At 40.2% G+C, this 23,309-nt stretch overlaps 1 protein-coding gene and 1 long non-coding RNA gene across 5 annotated transcripts; one reads left to right on the top strand and one right to left on the bottom strand.

Moving 5' to 3' along the window:
• Positions 1-12,333: 12,333 nt before the first annotated feature.
• LOC122842507 (monocarboxylate transporter 12-B-like) lies at positions 12,334-21,665 on the bottom strand. Of its 2 annotated transcripts, XM_044136457.1 has the most exons (9): positions 21,245-21,665; positions 18,967-19,259; positions 17,898-18,001; positions 17,443-17,586; positions 16,315-16,410; positions 15,957-16,113; positions 13,886-14,593; positions 13,558-13,817; positions 12,334-12,772 (listed from the first exon to the last, which is right to left on the bottom strand). In XM_044136457.1, exons 2-9 carry the CDS (start codon positions 19,101-19,103, stop codon positions 12,543-12,545), a joined length of 1,836 nt encoding a protein of 611 aa, XP_043992392.1. In that variant the 5' UTR covers positions 19,104-19,259; positions 21,245-21,665; the 3' UTR covers positions 12,334-12,542. The 2 variants fall into 2 exon arrangements, with proteins under 2 accessions (XP_043992392.1, XP_043992393.1); XM_044136458.1 differs by lacking the exon at positions 21,245-21,665 and having other exon boundaries at positions 12,370-12,772; positions 18,967-20,279.
• Positions 16,334-18,973, top strand: LOC122842508. 3 transcript variants are annotated; one of them, XR_006372570.1, is made up of 4 exons: positions 16,334-16,544; positions 16,718-16,808; positions 17,903-18,047; positions 18,890-18,973. It is a non-coding gene; the product is annotated as an uncharacterized LOC122842508 (long non-coding RNA). The 3 variants fall into 3 exon arrangements; XR_006372569.1 differs by having other exon boundaries at positions 16,343-16,510; positions 16,723-16,808; XR_006372571.1 differs by lacking the exons at positions 17,903-18,047; positions 18,890-18,973 and adding an exon at positions 17,450-17,537 and having other exon boundaries at positions 16,352-16,510; positions 16,723-16,808.
• Positions 21,666-23,309: the final 1,644 nt, after the last annotated feature.

The following is a 23,309-nucleotide window of genomic DNA, read 5'->3' as shown; positions in this document are numbered from 1 at the left end:
ACTAATAAGTTATTATAATAATACTTTATTATATAGGACTTAAATGGTCTTTCTAAAAAAAAAAAGTAGATTATTTATCATTAGCCAGAAACATTCACAGATTATGGGATGTTACGGATCTTTTATTTTAAAAAATGTCTTTATTTTTTCCGTTTGTTAAAACGGTCACTGTGTTGTATAATACGAGACTTGATCTGTAAAAAAAAACAAAAAAACAATCAAATTAAAATCAAGCTCCTCCATGTCCTGCCTGAGCTTCTATTTCTGTCTGAAGAACTATAAATATCACCTTTGATCAATTTTAGAAGTAATATTAAGTGGTATTTAATAGGATTACTGGATGGTAAGTTAAGTGTCAGATTAAAACACAGTTGCCAACCAAAGACAAACAAAAGATGATTATCACGTGGTAATTTAGGCCGAAGGAGGACAGCGCAGTCCAAGCCTACAGCGGTGGGACGTTAAAGGGCCAGATGTCATTGATTTGATAGGAACATGTTTAATGTAGTTGCCAGAGTTTTGAGACTTGACTTTGGCTTGAGGAAAAAAGACTCAACACCTGACTTGGAGTTGCAAAAAAAACAACAACTTGTGAACATTTCTGACTTGTACCAAATCTTGATGACACAAATTGTCAACAATCCAACCAGAATTATCTGAGAAGCTTGTTGATTGGTCCTGTAACCAGTGGGTTGTTGGTTCAGAAATCCCCACTCTGTCTGTGTCAGTCACTGTCTCTTGTGACTTTGGAAAAGAAATTTCACCTTGGTGCCTGTCAGAGCCCTCTGGCGCCTACTGAACAGCAGCCTCACATCTTTCCGCCTGCCTCGGGGCAGACATGGCTACAATGTGGCTCACCACCATCAGTGTATGAACGTGAGTATCAAAGCTCCTACTGTGTACGGCCCTTTGGAGTGGATAAAGTGCTACATAAAAAAGATGTTCTCCACGCACGCGGCTTCAGGAGCACAACCTCATGACATTTTTATGACAAGTTGCACCTTGGCAATGTGAAACCGAATCTTTCTCTCTCTCTTTCTGCAGTCACATGCGACACACTCATCTGGAGCATGTAAATATGAAACCCACCACACACTCCCATCACAAACCCAAAATGTGATATTTCAGAGACAGGATGCAGATATTTAGATGAAAGCGACAGAAAAAGGCGGAACGTGCTGTAGGTGTTTCCCCTACGTCAGGTGTGGTGACATTTTAATGTTGTCAAGAAGGTATTTTTGAAAAAGTACATCACAATTCTTCTTTAATCAGAAGAAACATTTTATTTATTTTTTGGCAGTGTTGAATGACTAGTGCCTTTAGAAATGCTTGTGATGCGCAAAGTCATAATACATTAAAATGCATAACCACTGTATTAATAGAATAAAAGGCCTTTTTTTTTTTTATGTGACTGTTCAAGTGAAGTTTTTTTTTTTTTCAATTGGCATTTATAGGACAACCAGAACTCATGTCAATTACATCAATTGTGAAATTGTGGAAGACACACATTCGGCTTCTTGAACCCAAAAGTTTCATTTATATCAAACAGAACATCTCCTATGTCATTCAATTACAATCGCAACTACTTATCTGGCCGATTGATATTGTTTGTCTACATTAATTCATTACAGCTGAAACATCCAGTGGCTGAATGTGAAATGAGTCTTCAGTGTACATTTCATTCAGGTCAGTAGTCATTTAGGCTGCTGATTAAGAGTCTACAAACTCAGAAAATATTTGAAATTCCAAAATTTACAAGGAACTACTCAAAATACAGCTTAGGATTTTAGAATAGGGGTTTGTTAGACAGCTACAACGATGGTTAAAATCGTACCCACTCCAATCTCAAAAACGTCTCGCAAGTTTATCTCCAATGCAGGTTGATTTTCTGTTATCCTATTATGAAACCTTCAACTCAGATCAGTCCCAGCTCTCGTCTGCGTTTTGGCCCAACTTTCCAAACACCACATTTAAACGACTTGGACTCATCCCAAGTAATTTGTTTTCTACAAGCACGTGAACAATTTTGGCCGAAAATCCAATTTGCAATGGGGCTAAAAGGTGCAACTAATGGCAAATTAGACTTTTGAGAAACAGTGAGACTGACTGGTTTACCACATCAAAGTCATCTGAAGTAGCTAAAATCTGCATCAGACAGCATTTAAACTCTTACAGCCTCTAACAGGGCCACACTTCAAACATTATACCCTGACCATTTGACTTTCACTTAGCAAGTATTCATTGGTTTAACGAAAGAGTTTTCACAACTCTTTCAGACAATCTGAGAGAGCAACCACTAAAGCTAATGGAAAGTCTGTTTGTTTTTTAAAAAAAAAAACAAAAGCTGCTCAAACTGGCGCGTGGCATCATCAGCGTTCACGCCTCATTTTGCCTGCAAATCGACACCCGAACTCGCAGGGACGCAAGAGAGGCCGGCAGACCGAGGGTTCGGTTCAGGCTGAAGACGCAGGCTTTAAAATTTCTCAACTGCTCATTGTTTTTTGTTTTAAAAATAAAAAAAATAGAAAAGGAAATCTCTACAAACTTAGTGGAGCCAGAAATGTTACATTTGAGTTGCAGAAGACAGCAAGGCATAAAGCGATAGTCATCTTCTTTTTTGTGTGTGTGTGTGTGTTTTTTTTTTTTCTTTTTGTATACACACATGTAAACAGCATGTTCCATTATAATATATCTGTGTGTGAAGTTTCCACAGAGAGGAGTGGGCTGACTCAAAATGAGAGCTGAGGGCTTCCTCTACAAGCTGGTGAGAAACAAGATGAGTGGAAAACTGGTTTTACACATAAACGCAAACGCGCACGCATACACACACACACACACGCACAGCATTTTACAAAACTCTGCAGACAGATACCGACGTGAAAAAAACAAACAGCAAAATACTGAATAAATATAACATGCAGTTTGAGGGTGCAAAGTTGCTCCAAGTACATACAATGGACGGTATGTGATAGACAATATGCATACAGTGTAATAAATGGTGTACACACAAACCTCTGTTTAAAAGGCCATCTATAACAGGAAGCAGCCCAATTAAACCAGTTTGTGTCCACCATGAATAAAGTATCATCATTTTATTTGGTGTAAATAACATGACAACTCCCACAAGAAGATTTTCTTACAGGATGAAAGTTTTTAACGACATGTTTCTCTTTAGAATGATGCTTTTTTTTTGTCAACAGTGGCCTTCATTGAACAGGAAATTGACAAGGTGGACAGAGAGAGAGAGAGAGAAAAAAAAAAAAAACATGCAGCAAATGACCTGAGAGCTGGAATCATTAAAACAATTCACTTCGTTATTACAGTTATTTATCAACATAAATTCATCCCAGATTCAATTAAAGTCCAGTTCTCATGCAGTTTGTTAAGTTCTAGTTATTTCTGGTCAACTCAAAAAAAATTTGATTCAATACGTTACAGAAAGTCTTATCTCCTAAAAACTCAATAACTTTGTAAAACGAATGTGTGTTAACTCCTAAAGTATCTGAAATTAGATGGCTTTCTCTATTCCTAGCTCAAATATTAAATACAGATGAATGTTTTCTTTGTTTTTTGGATGGGGGGATGGGGTTTGGTCAACAACTATGAAAATCCAATAATTTCATTCAGAGTATGTAAACTTGTGCTTTCAACTGCATGCAAGGAAAACTTTCTGACACGATGAGACCTTTTGGCTTCTTGTACAGACAAAAACGCAGAAAAACAACAAATCAAGCTTTCAGAGGATATCGGGGCGCATTTCGTTTGCTCAGAATATCTGGTTTATTTAGAGAACACGCAATCGAACTCTGATGCGGACCAAAGAAAGTAACTAAAGAAAGTTTTTAATCGGCCTAAAAATAACTGGTGTGGTCCGAATGGACATGTGGAGGCAAGCGGACCAGAGACCGCTCCAAAGTCAGGAAGGACTGTAACGCAGGGCATTCTGGGTAAATACAACCAAAACAAACGTGAGAGTGTAACACTAGAGAAAGAAATGGTTTGTGGGGTTTTTTGTGTGTTTTTTTAACCAAAGATAAATGAGAAATCCCACAACCCCTAAAAATCTGACGCTACTCCATTTTGGTGATGCGCTCGTGTCTTCCTTTGAGATTTTGGGTCGTTTCCTTCAGGAGATCTTGATGCAGTGACATCACAGGCGGGGAGGAGCGAGGGATGACAGGTTTTCTACGGGTTTGGTCCATTTGACATAGTGCTGCCATTTTGGGCTCACCGAGCCTCCTGGACCGTCAGGCGTGAAAACACCCATAGAGTTCCAGTCAGTGTGAAATAATGACAATAAAAATAACATAATAATGATTTCAAAGTTTCACATTGCTCTCTGAATTTGTCTCGCTATACGAGAACATTCATCTCTATTGATAAAGTGTAGCCATTGTTTATTGGTTACTTTGAAAAGACAGGACTGTGAGTGCCGCGTTGAGGACTACAGCCTCCACATGTGGGTAAATCACACACCCTTCGAGGTTTAAAACACACGTGGAGCCAAGTTTGTGTCAACTCTCCTGCTCTTTTCCATTTGTCGATCTTTGTAGATCGTTCTGAAAGAGTCTGATAGATGTACGTCTTTCCAATTGCTGCTCAAAACGATCCAAACGGCTCTCTGGTTGAAAAACCAGTGGAGCAGTTGGAGCAAATCGACAACGACGCAGTCCGACCGTTTTTCTGCAAAAACAAACAAGCCCAGAAAATTCTGACCCATCACACAAATAGATTCACATGTGGGGAGGTAAGAATTAATTTTATAAATTTTTTTATTCATTTGTTTTCTTTGCTTTTATTTACAGTTCCGTCACAAAGACGGCGTCAGATTCCCCCAAAATCTCCTGAACGGGCGGACCAGAACCGTTTCTGCGCATCAGCTCTCCATGCGTACAGAGGAAAGCTACTTGTTTAAAAATCGGAATCCTTTGTTGAATTTCAATTTAATGCAGGGGTGTCAAACTCCAGTCCTCTAGGGCCGCTGTCCTGCAACTTTTAGATGTGCCTCTGCTGCACCACACCTGAACAGAATAATTAGGTCATTAAGGCTCTGGAGAAATGATCTACACCAGGAGGAGGTAATGAAGACATTTCATTCCAGTGTTTTGTACCTGTGGCACATCTAAAAACTGCAGGACAGCAGCCCTTGAGGACTGGAGTTTGACATCTGTGATTTAATGCTTTAGAGGTTACAGCAAATCATAAGCATAACCTTCATGTTATGTAAAGTGGAAATCAAAGCTCTTGATGTTACTAAGAAGAAGAAAAAGTGACAGAAGACAACAGACTACAAGACAGAGGGACGTGCCACAACAAAGGACAACACGCTTAACTTTTCTCTGTTTCTTTTTTTAAAAATGTTTCTTTAACCGTGTTTGCTCCTGCATACTTTGCGGTTTCAATATTCAAACAGGGAACTCCTCTCACACTTTGACTGCTTGCAAATATATATATATATATATATATATATATATATAAACTTTTACTCATTCGACTTATCTGTCCTTTTTCTGATTATTTGTTATTGTCTTCCTTTCCCCGTTTCTGTCACTCTTTTCTTTAGTCTGTTTTTTTCTTTCTTTCTTTCTTTCTTCTTCATTTTTTTGCTCTGTGCAAAAGTGCATGTGTCTGTGGGTGAGTGGGAGGACAATAAAGAACAGAAAAGGTTGCATCTTGAAGGTGTGAAAGTTTGTGTTTGTTTTCTTTGGCTGCTATTAAAAATGCAGAATAACAAAATGGAAAAACATGAGTAAACAAAAAACGCAATCCTTATTTTAAAAAAAAAAAACATTGAAGTGCTAAATGTGAACAAAACAGGCCACAGGGAATCAGTCGTGTTTAGACTATACATGGTGATTCATTTATTCATGCATCCATGTGAATAATGTTTTCTGTATAATCTACAAAACAGAACATTGGATGAAAAGGAATTTTCTGGGAAAATTTGATTGGGCAGCTGATGCATTTGTGATGGATGTACGTAGCTGCAATCTGCAGTAGTTTACAAAAGTTTTTAATACTTTTTTCCACGTCACAACCACAAACGTCCGCGTCTTTCAACAGAATATCCTGTGATTAAGGATTACCTAAATCATAATTGTGAAGTGAACAGACGGTTTTCAACAATAAAGCAATCAATAAATAAATAAATATTTTTTTTAAAAAAGCACTTTTGTGAGTCTTTGTCACCACACATGAAGTTGATCTCAGGATAATGTCTTGAGAGCATGCTCCAGTTTTTCCAGTCTCAGTTATCAATCAGTTCTATCTAAGCGTGTTAGCAGCCAACAATGTCGCAGTGAACTGCAAAATATGCCAAACGGCTGATTCACAAATTACAGAGAGTGTTGGTAAAGTCGGGCCCTGGGAATTCCCACAACAGAGACGAGCCATTTTAACGTGTCCCTGGTCTGGCAGAAAACGGTTTGACGACATGAAGCAAAAAATATCATGAGTGGAACATTTTTATGGGGAAAACATGAATCAATCTGCTATCGGCGTATCGTGTTAGCGCGGATTTAGCCGAGAGCAGAAGTTCAATAGCATTTGTTCTGGCCTATTTAAAGTCATGCGAGGTTAGTGATGTATTATAGATGGATTCTCACAAATTATAAAATGTGACAAAACATATTAAGGACTGTGAACCAGAGTGCCCCAAGATGTGAGAGAACAGATCAGCTGAACTGAGCCAATAGCGCCCCTCTAAGGCAATTAAAGGCATGGATAAGGCATTCAGTAGCTATTCACCATTCCGTCTTCAATGTCATTTGATGCTGGTTTGAAATATTCAAGGTCTTGTTGTTTTCTACAGGACGTTTTAAAAACAGGAAACAACAGCTATGTTTTGTACAAACCTTTGTCTGGAGATAGAAGAGCAACACCAAACAGGAACCAAATCTTTACTTGAGTTTAAGTGTTCAACCATGGAAAGAATCTACAACACAATTTATGAAACAACCACTGAAAATCTGAAAAAAAAATTAAAGGTTTTGATCCACATAGGACAGGAGCAAAGATGTTTTGGTTTTTACTTTTGGGTGAAAAACATCTTAATTATTGTGGGATCTGCAGTTACAGACATGGACATAGTTCTTGGCAGCCCTGTTGTGTACATGCTTTTAAATGAAGCAGCAAAAACACAGAACATTTTAGAAATTTAAACAAAATGTCTTCTGCTTATCCTGCAGGTTGCCTGTAGAGTTTAGATCTGGGGACTGAAATGGTTTAGTGACAAAGTTTTCTTGATGTGATACCAAGAAGAGAAAAGGCCTCACGGTACTTCACTGTACTTAACCTTTTGCATGTCATGCTTTTCCCCACATTTGTCTTTTTATTCCAACTCCACCTTGTTTGTTAGCAAAAATTTATTTATTTTTTTTTGTCTCACCTGAACAAAGCTCAGGTAAAGTCCCAGTGGAGTTCACATTTTTACCCTTGTGATGGTGGCAGAGAAAAAAGCCAATAATGTTTTAAAGGATATTACATTTAAAACCTGAGGCTAACTATAAAAATAGTAATAATGATAATATTAGGACTAATCGTAATAATCATCCATCCATCTGAGTAGTAATTTACCTTGCGTCATCATGGACATGCTAACGGTCTGTAACAGGTCAACAGATACCAACAAGACAAACAACCACGCATTACATGATGTGTGACCCCGAAATTGGTTTGGTGTCAGAGGCAGAAAACCCCAAAGTGACATTTCTTCCATGGTTCAAGCATATTCTCCACTCAGCTTATGCTAACGTTCCCTTTCAGCTTGCTAGCTATTAGCTTTCCAGTTAGCTATTCTTTGAATTAGCAATTATGCTGCTAGCATAGGGTGACCAGACGTCCTCTTTTTCTGACATGTCCTACTTTTCAGACCTAAAAAAATGTCCGGGGGGAATTTCAAAATCGTCCGGGATTTTGGTCAACTGCCTCAAAACACATTACATAGCTTACAGTGCATGGACCTTACCAAGCTCAGCCCACAACCAACCCACGTGACCGCAAGTCTCACAAGCAAAGCCTCGTAGCGCGTTGTTTCTATGTAAACATGACTCCATTAGTGCATCATTTCTACCGGATTTTCACAATATATCAGCTACTACAATGGACAGAGGAAATAACAAGTTCATGTCATCATCTGGGAGGAGGTTACTGGTTTTTCAGTCACAAGCTGGTTGCAAACCTGAGGCCAGCAGGTGTCAGTCGGTCAGTTATGGTAGATCTGAAATTTGGTTTGATGACCTCAATATGAGAAGCTACAGACTGATATGAGGAACCAAAGAGCTCTGTTAAGGTAAAGAAGCCATTTGTTTGTTAAAATTTTATGAAATCTATTTGTTCTTTTTGATGTTTGTTATGAATGACGTATAGTCACAAATGAACGAGGTAATTAGTCCAACGTTTAGAAACTACAGCGGCTGTAATGAGCCACAGCAAAGGTAAACAAAGGTAAAATAACCCGAACAGGTGATCAACTCAAAACCATTCGTACCTTTTTAGTCTGTCTCTCTTTGTAGTTTAAGCACACTTGTTACCGTATCAACCGCCAGCGCCCCGCAAGACGAGCAAAGATTACGTTAAAAACATAACATCCAGTCCGTTACGATATCAAGTTTCCAGGCTTGATATTTATTTCTGGATTATTAATCAGCGCTTCCCTGAACACAGCGATGGTTGATTGACCAGCTGTACTTTGTGCTAGAGTGGCTAACACGAGTAACAATTTAGTCCAAAGCCTTTTCTGCTAAAATAAAATCTTTAGTGTGTGTCAGATACAGTACACATTGCATATTGATCTGTTTAGCTAACGTAACACTGTGTAGCAGACAGGCTTCAAGGTGTAGAAGTTGTATCAGAACTGCTATTATGCTGTACTTAGCTAACGAAAAGCTCGTGTTTGTGAGACTGCCACCCACGTGACCACGTAGAATGAGCATCAGCCAATGAAAAGCGGCCCCTCTGGTAAGGTCCATTGTGATCACATTGCCACTCCGTTCCACTACTCCATTCCAGGTTTCTTTGTGCTACCGATCCAGCTACACCCATCCCCCACCCCTCCAAAAAAGAAGTGTCCTACTTTTCAGAAACCCAGATCTGGTCAACCTATGCTAGCAGCAATCCAGACGGCCGCTTAAACTTTCTAGGCTGTGTGACCTCGACTCTTTGCTAGCCTGTAATAAAACATTCCCTTGTTTGATGCTTTGTGACTACATAATGCAGCTGTTTGACGCTATGAATTAGCGACTACAGCTAATGTTCTGCTGCACGTGGAAAACATAGTTTATCTGTCCATTCACAGCATTGCAAAGATCAAATTGTAATTATCAAAATCATTATATGAAACAATAACTGAATTTATGTTATTTTGCAAACTGTTGCACCTAAAAATAACTTACAAAGACAAGATGATTAAAACACGGTGATCATATAAATGGGTCCTGGAATGATATTGGAAGCATCATCGTATTCCTTTTTTCAATAATTTGCAAATAAAACCTTCAAAGTTTCTTAAACATCAGTAATTAAACACTAAAACAAAAACAAGTGCAGTGTGGTTAGATGAATAAGTTAAAACCTAAACAATGGGTGGATGTGGAAGTGTCTACTTTTCACCTGTGCTTCCTCTGGAGCATCTTGTGCCTTAAGCAATGTCTCTCTACCCACAGAGTGTGTGTCTAAGTCATGTGGTGAAACACACACACTCATACACGCATACGTACGGCGACACCATGCACCTGGCTGCAGCTTGACAAAAGTTTATCAGAGAGTCAATCTTGTGGAAACCAACAACGCAGGTGTCATTTGTATGCGTGTGTGTGTGGAGAGAAAGAGAGAGAGAGAGAGAGGCATCTTTTCCCGGCTGACATCAGCATTGCTGTCGTGACATTCAGCAGTGTTTGTGGTTGAATTACATGTAAATGGTGGATTTAAATCACAAGGAAGAAATTATTTAGATTTTATGGGAGAGAATGGAAAAAATTTGAAAAATGCAACAAGCACTAAAATTGGTTTTCCTGTGGTTAACAAACGCAGGAAAAATAGCCTATTTAAGCATTTCCTGAAATAAGTGAGGAAAAAGCAAAGAAACGCCACTGATTCATCGCAGTACCTTAAATTGTCTAAAGAAATATTATTCCACCTCAAATACACATTGGCTCTGACTAGTTTTAAAAATGTTAACTTACAAAAAGAAACCAAGCAAAAGAAAGTCAACACTGACAAAGAGCACTGGAATGAGTCTGAGCTAACCACAAGAGAATCTGATTTAACATTAACTTCTAGGATTAAGAGTCAATCTTGTAGAAGGTAATTAATTACAGCTAATCAGCATTAAATCTTCGTGTGTGGGTGTGTGTGTGTGTAGTTACACGGGGAAGTCCTTTGCTTTTCTGTGTTTGGGGATGCCAGGTTCAGAGGAAACCCGTCCTCTCTCTGCCTCCCACGCATCCACCTACAGTGGAAACTTCTCTTTGAAAGGTACGCACACGCATACAAACACACGCACACGAATACAAACACACGCACACTCACGCAAACACACGCACACTCACACAAACACGCGCACACGCATACAAACACACGCACACGCATACAAACACACGCACACTCACGCAAACACACGCACACTCACACAAACACGCGCACACGCATACAAACACACGCACACGCATACAAACACACGCACACGCATACAAACACACGCACACTCACGCAAACACGCGCACACTCACGCAAACACACACACACGCCCAGGCCCCATCGTGTTTCATCAGAAGGCTACATCCCGTATTGAGGCGATTTATACATAAAACCTCGCAGACGTTTTGCGCTTATAAAATAACCAGCAGCGTAATCGCTTCTGACAGATTTCAGCGTAAGATTATCCTTAAAAAAAAATAAACTCAAGCAAAAACGAAAACGACTGGCTACGTGCACATTTCGTTACTTTTAAAGTTGCCCCCCGACAAAACTAGTGCAATTACTTTCAGATTTTTTTAGCCGGCAGACTGTTCGCTGGAAACGACCTTATCAGATTTCTCACCATTACAGAAAACAACACCGAAAGCATCCACAAACAGACCACAAAGAGCTTTGTAGAGCATCTTGCTTTCTCCCCACTTGATGCTACAAAAGCCTTTCTCAGAGCATGTCATACCATGCATTTATGTCAAGACAAGGGCAGCAAGAATATTAGTGATCTACCATCTCGTCTGCGCAGACTTTGATGGCCTTAAGAGCGAGATATTTTATATCCTAGCTAATAACAACCCAATCTCTTGTTTTAATTTAAACTTACAGCCTTGGAAATCACATTTATACCAAACAAACCTGTTGTTCAGAGAAATGACCTTACTGACCAGATCACAATGGCAAATGGAAGTCAACTAAGAAGATCACTTCTAATCATTTATGATGGGTAAATTCAGAAATATGTACAGTCACACAATATGCACAATCACACCCTACACATCCTACACACATCATTGAGGATGTGGAGGAAACACACAAGCAGCGCAGCAACACAGGGCTCCCTGTGTGGTGGTGGTGGCGGGTACTCTCCGAAGACATACACCCACAAACGCACAGCTTACAGGCGACACAAAAGACGAGAACATGGAGTCCTCACTCCATATATGGCAATATACATTGTAACCACCATATAAAAGAGAAAGACAGAAAAAAAAAGAAAAACTGCGTGTGTGTGTGTGTGTGTGTGTGTGTGTGTTGGCCAAGTTCAAAAACATCAGCGACGATCAAACCAGTCTTACTTCCGATTTGTAGATCACGCCATTCGCCTTTCTTACATAAAGATGTTTTTCAGCTGAGAACAAAGATAAACTTTTTTTCCAAAGAACAACCACCTCAGTAGGTGTCAGTACTTTGAAGGTGAGTTTGTAAGAAGTCTATTATTTTAACACACACACAGACCCTGGCATACTGTTCTGCAACTTCCGAGACCAATGCATTCTCTGCTTGAAAAGAAAGTTTTGCTCTTCTATTGTGGGAAGCAATAAGAAGAGTAGAATGTTGTTTCTGGCCAGGTCGTGTCATACTTCACAAGAACTCAAATCCACAACTCTTGGGAAATCCTGAGAGGTCCATCACACTGTAACGCTGGTATAAAACACAATGAGATGTCCTGCCCAGACGATGTGTCAAGAATAATCCCAAACCAGGGCTGCTACAACAGATCAGATTCAACTTCAAAACCTTCTTCACTGGCCTGTCTGCTGGGTTCTTTAGTCTTCATGACGATGCTGGTTTTTTAATGTTCCCCATCAAACCTGTGAAGAAACGACTTAACTACGCTGACAACACAGATCATTTCTGTAGAGAGTTGGTTGAAATTAGGTTTTTATTAGAAAGCGTCGGAGTAACTAATACAACTACATGTCACAGATTCCAAATTTTATAGAAAACCGTTGAAAAGAAAAATGATTCCATCTCCTTCCACTCCTCGGCAGTGTTTGGTTTAACTCATAAAATCCCAACAACAGAACAGCTGTGGTCGTAACGTGACAAAATGGGAATCAATTCAAGGGGTATTAATGCTTCCGCAAAGGCACCGTGAGTGTTTCGTTTTGCGAGAAAACGGGCACAATCTTCGACTGATTTGTTTCCCTTGAGCGTTTTCCTTGACCTGGAGTCCTTTCGCACAGCGCCGTCAGACGCGTAGCTAAAGACGCCGCCACGAGGACCAGAGAGCTGAGGAAGAAGGAAGCACCGCTGATGAAGAAGGTTAATGCGTAGTTCCCAGTCCGATCTACAAACCAACCTGGAGAAGAAGGAAGAAAGCGAGCCATATAATGATCGACATATTATTACTAACACTCACCAATGGGAAATGAACAAAACTAAGATTAGCTGACGGGTCAACAGACACCAATGCAAACCTGTTTGATCTGCAAATATATGAAAAAATTATGTTTCTAATGTACAAAGAGATACATCTACAATTATTAGACTCTGGGGATTTAGGAATTCATTCACTTTTACAAAAAAAGAGATATACAAAGTAAACTTACTTTTTTAAAGGGGCAGTATTATGTATTTTTCAGGCACATAGCGCCATTTTGTAGTACAAACAATTCTGTCACTCCAGTTGTTATAAAAATGCTATGTATTTTTATATATGTACATATATATATCAAATATGACTTCAAAGAAATTTGGCTTAATATTTTAACACCTTGAAATTGGCTCTCCGTCTCTTTAAGAAACTCCTGCACTTCTTAAAACTCCACCTTCAGGAAGTCGTCGCAACAAAGCTCCTCTTTTATCCCTTAAACAATGTTTTCGCCAGCGTCGAACTGAGGACTAGCTCACATCATGAACTCAGCAGACGTGTAATTCCATCAGGACTTTGCTAATTGCTGCTGGCTAGTCTGAAGGAACTAAATGGGGTAGTCACGGAGGAGGGCTGCTCGATCTGGGGGGCAGAAGCTCAGAAGTTTGGAAACTGCAGTTCAGAGGAGGAGCTTCGTCTTGGAGGCGGTGCTAGGTCCACCCAGGTGTTTTCCACAGCATACATGCATACAACAATTACTGAGTAACTCTTACCTCCTATAGGTGGGCTGACCAAGTATGGGATGGCATGCAGGAAGTACACCACACCCAAGGCTGAGGCAAGATGGGTGGAGCCCACAGTGTCGGAAGTCACGACTGGTATCAGCGCCACATACGCCCCGTCAAAGTATCCGTAGAGAACGGAAAACGGCACCAGGAGCGGGAAGGAACGGAGCAAGGGCAGGAACACGCAACAAAGACCCTCCATGCTTATGGCCACTATGTAGCTGAGCAGGCGATGCCTTTTTAGACACCTGGATGGGAGGTAGATGGTTACGACAGAGCTTTGATTTAATGATTAAAGTCTCCATTTGTCACTCACGTCCTGTCTGTGATCCATCCAAATGTGATGTTGCCCACAATTCCACTGACACCAAATATTGACATGAGGAAGGCGGCGTGCTGGTGCTCCACCCCGACACTCAGAGCGTAAGGGACGAGGTAAACTACTGGAACGCTGCAGCCAAACGCCAGAAACACAAAGGACCCGGACAGGACCAGGAATCTGGGAAACCACAGGAACCTAAACTCTTCCTTCACTTTAAAAAACAAAGACTGGCCTCTGGACAACGGCTGTGAGGAAACCAACAGTTCAGTAGGAACTGCTTCGTCTGTTAATGTCACTTCATTAGACATGGAGTTGTCTCTTTTTTCATTAGCTTTCATCCAGGTGTCTTTCCTGCTGCTGTCTGGAATCGATGGACTTGACAAACCCGTCTCCTCCAGCATTGTCTCCAGCTTGTTGCTTAACAGGAGGCAGTCTGCCATTTTCTTATCCATCACCCTGGCAGCAGTCTGCTTTGGGCTTGGAAATAGTGTGAAACTCTGCTGACGCTTGCCTTTTTCAAGTCCGAAGTTCTTGCAGGTTCCATTGATGATGACGAGGCCCGGTTTGTCCTCCGAACCGTGGATTTGTTGCTGCTTCGGGTTCTCTCGGCCCCCGTCGGTGGTCACTGGTTCAGTGAGCTCAGTTTGCAGCACCGCAGTCATGAAGGGTTTCTCCACGTTTGTCATGCTGTTCTCCCATATCCTTCAGATAGAACAACACAAACCAAGAAATAAAATGATTGGACACAATGCCCTGCAGGAGTATTAACAACGCATGATTTTATTGAAGTCTGGACTTGGACCCACAGCGCAAAAATTTTTAATTCTGTTCATCTGACCAAGCACCTTCATCCACCTGTTTGCCACATCGCTTGTGGCTAGCTGCTCTTAGGACTTCGTATTATTTCTGGACAAGATGAGAAGGATTTTAAGGCCACAAAATTTTGGGGGCAGAACTCCGTGCAGCAGCATCTCACGTCCTCAAGCAGAGGACATGAGATACTGTAGGTCTGCAGGTGACTTAAATAAAAATTTAACAACTTCTGAACTCCAGTGAGTGGCTCTTTGAGAAAAACGCCAAATTAAGGACACATCTAAAGATTCACCAGACACAAAATTATGCACCTTCTTTAGTCCTACGACCTGAATCATGAGGGAATTTTGTGAGATGAGCTAAAGAAGGGAGGAAACAGCTGTGGCATGGGTGCTTTTGTAAAAACGAGAAATTCTTCACCCTGGACTTTAGTTCTTCCACTGAATTACAGCAATCAAATAAAAGGTTGACTTTTTCTTAATGTTTCATTGGGAGAATTTTCTAAAACAGTGAAATATTAATTCATTGTAAGACGTGTGACACTCTCTAACCAGGGGGGACATCCTTCCTTGAACCTAATTAATTTACTATAAACTGCAATAGTGAGCAACTAGCTCCACCTGTTGACCAAAGCAGGTGGAGCGTCCAAGTGTATTTTAAATGTGTTCTCATAATCAGGATCAAGTTTATATTTGTGCACAGAACAAGAGAGAAAACATAATTTTTGGTAAACAAAGGCCTGCTGGTGTAGTCCATGTCCAGCATGTGTGGGATCTGGACAAGTACTGCAGCACTAAAAACTTCTCTGTGGACCCCGGTGTTTGTTGCCGTCTGGTTGTGTTTTGTTTTTATGGCCGAATCGAACCACACGGTGACAAATGACAGAGTAAATCAGTGGTTCCCAAAGTGTGGGGCGCGCTCCCACTAGGGGGCGCAGTGCCATTGCAGGGAAACGGTAAGGATGACTGAAAAAATAAAAATAAAAACAAGTTACACAAAAGTGTTTCACTGTAAAGATGGTTTGTAGTGTGTTTTGTTACAACCTGAAGTGTGAAATAAACTTCAGTGGAGATTGAAAACAAAATATGCGTATAGGTTTATTTCTGGTTCAACGATGTATGCCCACTTGATTTTTTATTTTTCTGTTTCTTTCTGGGGGAGTGGGCATTTTATTGTAATCCATAAGGGGGGGCCCCAGAAAATCTTTGGGAACCACTGGAGTAAATAGGTGGTGATGTTGCGAAGGGCTGACCTTTCAGCTGGGTTCTGCTCCAGCGGCCTCATCAGAGCGCCACAAACGCACAGGTTGGAAACAAATCCTCCCAGGACGAGCAGAGCTCCTCTCCACGAATAATGCTCGATAAGCAGCTGAACAGCAGGGGCCAGGAGAAAGGTGCCGATGCCGCTCCCTGAGCGCAGGGCGCATTGGACGGGACGGAGACATGAATAGAAAGTCATTAGGATTGATTTGAATGTGGACTAGGAGGAAGAATTGTTTCAGGGGATCTCTAAAACTAAAAACTAAATGGTGGAGAAAAGTACAAACAAAATACAAATAAAAAGAACTTAAAAGAGGGAGACTTGATCAGTGAGGTGAAAGCGGTCAGTACCAGATAGAGCAATTCCATAAGCTAGCGCTTTCCTCTCACTGAAGTACTTTCCAACCATCGCTATAGACGTTGTGTAGCTCAGGGCATAGCCAAGACCTGTGGAGGATGAATAAAGAGTTTGTAATTTCCTAAAACCTTCTATATTCTGCATGAGTGAACTAATGGAGCCATATGGAGGGCAAATCTCAGAATTAATGTAAGGATGTACATTCGCTACAGCACAATATACAGTGAGTAATGCTAACAATGCTAATCACGCTAATGGCTAATATAGGAAGCCATCATGAACCTACCGTAAACGCTTACATCTTAACTTAAACAATGCATCTAAGATGTTTGGATTTGTTGTTCTAACATAGTTACTATCAGATGCAACAAGTTTAATCTTTTCTTTGTGTTTGAGGTAAGGTTGTTCACAGACAGATCTCAGCAAATAAAAACGTTGAAAAAGAGCAAGAGAGCAAGATTTTCACTTGAATGAGGAATGGAGAGCAGTAAGTTCCTTCACTTTCTCCATTTGAGCTTTCAGCCTCTGTTATGAAACGTGCACAATTTAGAAATGTTGGTAGTCTTTTGGAAAACTCAAGAGCTAAGGTTAGGATCTACATTCACAAAGGAATTTGCACAAACACAGCTACACTTAGTAACTCTACACATGCTAATCACGCTAATCACAGTAATCACGGTAACTGGTAATAAAAAGAGTCCAGACAGGTCAAAAAGTTGAACTTTTGTTCTGTTTTGCATCGACATTTCTCACAGCTGTTTCTTACATAATAAATGACGCTCACAGCAGGAAGACTAGAAAAAAATACTTTTAATCCTGCTCGTATTTTGCTGTACAGTTCTTAAGGAGAAATTCGAATAAATTAAAAATGGCAGCTTTACAAAAGTTAAGGTTTGATCCTGGACATAAAACTCTGATTGGTGCAGCTGTAGGTCAAATGAAATCAAATTATTATTTCCTCTAACAGTATTAAAAGCTTGTTTTAAGACATTTCAGGTAATAATTCATCCAAAATGATTGCCTAATTTAGTCTGCGGTGACAGATAATAATGATAATAATAATAATGATAATAATAATAATAATAAAGGTGTTTCTGTGTCATAAATGACAGAATTCGTACCTGTGAGGATTCCCAACGAAGCATAGAGGAATTCCAGACTGGAGGCGAAGGAGCTGAGGACCAGGCCTGCAGAGGACAGAAGTCCTCCAAGAAACACTGTTACTCTGCAGGACAACCGGTTCCCAAGAAAACTACCAAGAGGAGCTGAGAAAAACAGTTTACTTGCATTTTACATAAATTTCTTTTTTATTATTGTTATTTATTTATCACACAAACAGTGCCTTACAAATGGATCATGGATACCTTTGAATAACTGTTTGACTTTGTTACATTGCGACTATGAACTTCCATGTACTTTTTGTGCATCTACTTTAATGTACTTTAATTTTATTTGGCAGACAAATTTACAAAAGGAAAAAATAAAGAGTGGGAGAGGCGTTAACTCTTCCGCAAGACACCACATGTCTGAGTCCTATGAATGCCTACATATTCTAAAAAAAAGATGCATGTCTTACCACAGAGCATGGTGGTGCAGTCGATCATACTGTGGATCCAAGCAGTGGTGGAGTAATCTCTCTCAAAGAACATCTGGAACTCCACGAAGAACATGGAAACACATCTGTATGGAGGGACCAGAGGAGACTTGGCTTTACTCATTTAAAGCTGTAAGTTGTTCCACATTTGTTGGACGCCAGTTTTAGCTTCAGAGAACATGTAGTACGTTTTTTTTTTTTGAGAAATAATTTGTATAAATGCAAGACACAGTGAAGACGTGATGAGCTGGTAACTGGACAAAAGGTTAGGGATAGTCAACTGTCAAGTCAAAATGTATGTGAAATTTAAGATGCTCCCATTAAGAGTTTGGGGGGAAAAAATCCACATTGATGAACTGTGACTATTAGAACATTTTCAATGCATTCTGGAGGTCTATAAAGAAAATGTCTAATATCCCTAACTTCTGTAGAGTATTTGAGCCGATGCCCTTTCTGGTAACGAGTCTGTTCAAATTTGCTTCCACTCCCTACATGCTTGCATTTTCTCAGGGTACTCTGGCTTCCTCCCTCTGTCCAATCTTTAATTTTCCATCTGAATGTCTGGTAATCCCACGAGTACCAAGCTTCCTGCCCTTTTGGCTACCAGCACCACACACCTCTAACCATAGTAGGATGGATGGACGGACAGATTCATATCTCTGGCAGAGGTAGCCAACTTCACAGGTCCATTGGTCTGACCTTTACCCTGCAACCTGTAAGCTCTGCACTCACTGAACTGATTTTTATTGATGTTTGTCTCCGTTGTATGATGGTCTCATTGCAGAGGGCATGCAAGGTTTTTGTTGAATAAGTCCCAGACAAGGTCTCACAAAGACTCGGGTCTAAAGAGCGAGGTCCATGTATTTTCCGTAGACTCGGCTGAACACACACACAAAAATCAGCTCCAAGTTGAAAGAGTATTGCCTTTGGCTTCATTTTTTTATTCATTTATTTTTTATTTTTTTTATCTACAGCAATAAAATAATGAGTCAGAAGACGCGAGTGGTTTTGCACGTGGTGAGAAAACGGGACGGGACATTTCTTACGTTACCTCGTCACCGCCCGAATGCAGATGGTGGCGAGGAAACAGCTGGCGACGACCATCCAGCCCCAGCCGCCCTCTGGTGGGTTGGTGACCCTGGAGGCCCTCCTGCCTCCTCCGAGCCTCTCCTCCCCCACAGCCGCCATCGCTCCGGAGGATTCACAGCTGCTGCTCTGCAGCCCACGAAAGTGAGGCGCCTTTAACCGGCTGGACTTGTGCTGAAACTGAAGTGGCTCGCTCGAAGACCTTCATGTCTTCTCTGCCTCTCTTCAAACTCCTCGGACCATTTCGACTTCCTGGGCCTTTTGACGGAGAAAAAAGGAGCAGGAGAGAAACAACAGACGGGAATATTATGTAAGCAGCGCGCCGTAGAACATCACATTTAAACTAGGCAGGATGTGAACACGACTCATTAGTTTGTCATTGGTCTCATTAGATGTAACGGGAGGAGGGGGGACTTTTCAATGTTCTACTTTGCAAAATGAAAACTTTGCAGATTTTAGATTTGAAAAGGACACCTCTGTTGTGACCGCTGGCCGTTTTGGACCTTTGATTATGTTATTTCCTTTTTTCATTTTTCATTCGTCTCTCATTCCAGCTTTATTCCTTCTGTTAGTTCAGTCATGTCTCATTGGAGTGTTGGATTTGTTTGTTATTTCGTGTTTATTTCTGTTACGCTTTGGTTTTTCTTTGTTTTGTCTTCTCATCCAGCTTCCTGTTTACTGCCCATCTGCTGTAAGGTACTTATAATTGGTTCTTTTGTCACTCCTTCCTTTGTACATTTACCTCCCCGACTTGTTATTCACAACTGGTTCCTTCTGCGACACTCCCTTCATATTCCTGATTTTGGAAGTTTGGTCTTTTTTCCATTAGTAAATGTCTCCAACGACTGCTCTACAGTCCTGTATGCATTTTGATCCTGCTCTGAGCTGAACGTTCATGACAATTTTAGAAAACTGCATCTCTTTTTCCCTGGTGCAGCAAAAGTGATTTGGTTTTGCCAAATCACTTAAATCCCAATGAAATAGATTGTGGTTATGATGTGACAATTGTTAAAGTTACAAACTCTTCTGCAAAACACCATGTAACACTTCGATGATTGATGGATGTTCATTACCACCTTAAAAATAAGTAGAAGCAATATGTTATTTTAATATTCTAAAAAAAAATAACAAGGCACGACTCAGATTCCATGAATGAAAAATCCAGAGAAACAAAAAATGTCTCATTGCTAACCCAGATGAGATTTTTCCTCAATGTGAACGTAAGTTACAATAAACCATTTCCAGCACCAATCTTCTTCTTCTTCTGCTTATTTCAGGTTTTTAGCGACCTTAGTCCAACATGGAACAATATATTTAATACTTTCAAGAAAACCAGATACACTTAATTTTATCTTTCATCATCAAAAACCAAGGACAAATATCTTTGTCATCTTCAAATGAAGATTTTTTATTTTTTTTTTGTATTACCTTTTTGTCAAAACCTCGTTGTGCCGCAGAGCACACCCAGGTATTTCCTGCAACTTCAAGGGCTGAACAGAACGTTGTGAACACGTCCGCCAGAAAACAGAGGGAACCTGAGCAGAGCCAACCACTGGTCATGTTGAAATGTTTATTTCCGTCCAAAGGTTTCTGTGTGCTTTCTTGTGCTTTGTCATTTATTTCCAGAAAGCTTATCTCGGCGAAGAGACGATGGGCTGTGAGGTCAGGTTGAGTTGGCTGACTGCATGTGTCCATTAACGTGACGGGTTTTCTCTTTCACTAAGGTACACTGGCACTGAGCCAGTCCTTTATCGGGCTCAACTGTATTCTATGTCAGGCCATCGCCAGAACAGTGACATGTGGCGCTCCCTGGGAAAATTTCTTGTTATTTTGGAGGCTGAAAATAATTTTAGTTAATTATCGAATTACGTTGTCCTGCAGAATTGGCTCAAATTTGTGTTAAAACAAAACAAAAAGAGAAAAACAAAACAAAAAAGAAAAACAAAGGATTTTTGGTGCAGGTAAACGCTTTAGCTGCAAAAAAAGTTTTGTTTTTTATATATATATATATATATATAAAAAACAAAACAGAGCAGGTTTTTTACTGCAAAAACTGATCAAAGCTGGTGTATTAAATGAAATGCATCCTTTACCAAATTAACAAAATTTTACTAAACTGTTAAGATATAAATATACACAAAAACACTAAGCATATAGACTACAGAAATAAGCAGATTGTCATTTTATCACAAAACACTATTAATGACATGACATGACTAAAAAAGTGAGTTCCTCGTACTTACATCAGCTGTAATTCTGCAGCTCTGCATTACAGCCTCCTGATCTTCAGATGAGGTCGAACAATGAAGGTGTTCCTGCTTTGGTATGTCCTGACGGTGTTCAGCAAGACAAACAAGCCTGCAAACTGAAGATATTAGGGGAGGAGGAGCAAGAAGAGGATTACTTCATACTGGTTTTCCTTGTTGTTTTGGTTTGGTTTTTTGTTCATTTTGCTGCAATTGAAGCCAAGCTAGGTAAAAAAAAAAGAAAAAAGTAAAACTGAATTACTGCCAAGCACAGAGGATGTCAGTAAAAGCAATGCTAAGATCACTGTTGATCAGAAATGCAATAAAAGTTGCAAAGTGGCACACATTTAACTAAACTGTAGATGTGGTAAAAAGTAGTTTGAAAGATTATCGCAGCCACAAACGAGAAAAGGGAAAGAGGCACGTTGAGCAATTTTTGCCTTCCTGCGAGTTGCAGATCTTAGAGGCACCTCAGTTCCTCTAAGATCCACACCTGAAAACTAGAACACTGTGTTCCCACACTTCATGTAACAACACATCAGGAACCAGGCAGAGACTCAGCTAAAACACCAGGCATTCAACAGTGTCATCATAGCGGATATTTTAAGATAAGATTTTATTAATCCCCTAAGTGGGCAGAAATTGTGTATGTCCAGTAGTAGATTACTAAAAATACATTCAACAATTAAATCGCACAGCTCTAGAGACCATGTTTGTATTCTAAAGTCTGAAAGGAAAGACAAAAAGGAAGCAGCAAAAATCTTTACGCTCTCCATAAAAAGACAGGTTCAAATCTTCGACTTAAAGATGGAACATAAAAAGAAACAAATGTTGCAATGCAGACACAAACTTAAATCCGCATGCAATTTCTGACTTTCAGCGTCAAACGCTTTCGAGCGACCGGGTAAACAGTTCAGTCAATTCTTTGAACGGAAGCCGCAGTAAAAACGCTTTCGTTCCCGAATTGACATCACTGCGGAAATGAAATGCCGCCCCGCCTCGTTTATTTCACCTGGGAGAATCTATGTGCTTTGCACTAAACAGGCGACTTAGAAGTGCTTTGCGGAGCAATAAGAGAAGAGATTTTTGGCACTTGCAGTGTTTATTCATTGTGAAGAAGGACAGAGAGAGAAGGGAAGACATGCAGGAATCAAGCTAAAAAAAAAAACCACGTAACAACAAGGTCTCCTGCAGAGATGCTCTGGTATTCAGGAGTCAGCTAGTCGCAACACGTCGATGTTACATAAAAGTGGCCCGATAATTGATCCTTGAGGAACACCGTTTTTCTGTTGTTTTGCTGACCCAGGTTAATAATTACATAATAGTCCCTGTTTGGAAAATAATATAAACTGCACAATCCTCCCCATTCAGACAGTCTATTAATTAATGTTGGGCCCAGTACAGAACCAACACCAAAGTTTTCTAGATTTATTGCCATTAAGGTACAATTTATAACCAAATTCCATGTTCTTCCATCTAAGTTTTTAAACACATACATAATCTTGTTTTATTTTGTGAATGTTGCACGTTTTCTTTTTCTGGGACTAAATCCAGGCTAGATCTCCACAGAGTTTAATTGGAAATGTTGTAATTTTGCATTTTTAACGACCTTGATTCCAGTTTTTCAATGCTTGCGGATTTTGGAAAACCTCAAGTTTTGTGCCGGTGGGTCAACATTTTATACAATCTTTAAGCAAGTCTGGCAGCTCCGTCTCAAATTCTGTTCACACCCGAGGTTTTCTTTCGATGGGACATGTGAAAGCACATTTCAGCAACCTCAATAGTCAATAAGTGATGGACAAAATTCACATTGGTTGAGTGCCAAGGAGAGAGAAATGTTCCATTCTCGTAGGATTTTGGGGATTGGTTGTCTGGTGCTTCAGAACAATTTGCTGCGTACAGACCGTTTTGCTCTGCTGCTTCACAGTGGAAAAGGTCCTGGGTCAAATTCCAACCATGTCAGAGCTTCTGTGTGGAGTTTCTACGCTCTCTATAAGCGTTGGTTGGGTTTCACTGGTCCACTCTGAGAAAACACGACAATAAACTTGTGTAATAATGGAAA

Source organism: Gambusia affinis, linkage group LG13 (assembly GCF_019740435.1).
Source record: "Gambusia affinis linkage group LG13, SWU_Gaff_1.0, whole genome shotgun sequence".
NCBI lineage: Eukaryota > Metazoa > Chordata > Actinopteri > Cyprinodontiformes > Poeciliidae > Gambusia > Gambusia affinis.
This window is presented reverse-complemented; position numbering and strand designations above follow the sequence as displayed.

Excerpts from the sequence above, each read along its gene's own strand:
- LOC122842507 (XM_044136457.1), bottom strand. The coding sequence starts at position 19,103 with ATGGCGGCTGTGGGGGAGGAGAGGCTCGGAGGAGGCAGGAGGGCCTCC. Across the intron at positions 17,587-17,897 it reads CTGCACCACCATGCTCTGTG|CTCCTCTTGGTAGTTTTCTT; the intron begins GTAAGACATGCA and ends TGTTTTTCTCAG. Across the intron at positions 13,818-13,885 it reads GGATGGATCACAGACAGGAC|GTGTCTAAAAAGGCATCGCC; the intron begins GTGAGTGACAAA and ends CCTCCCATCCAG.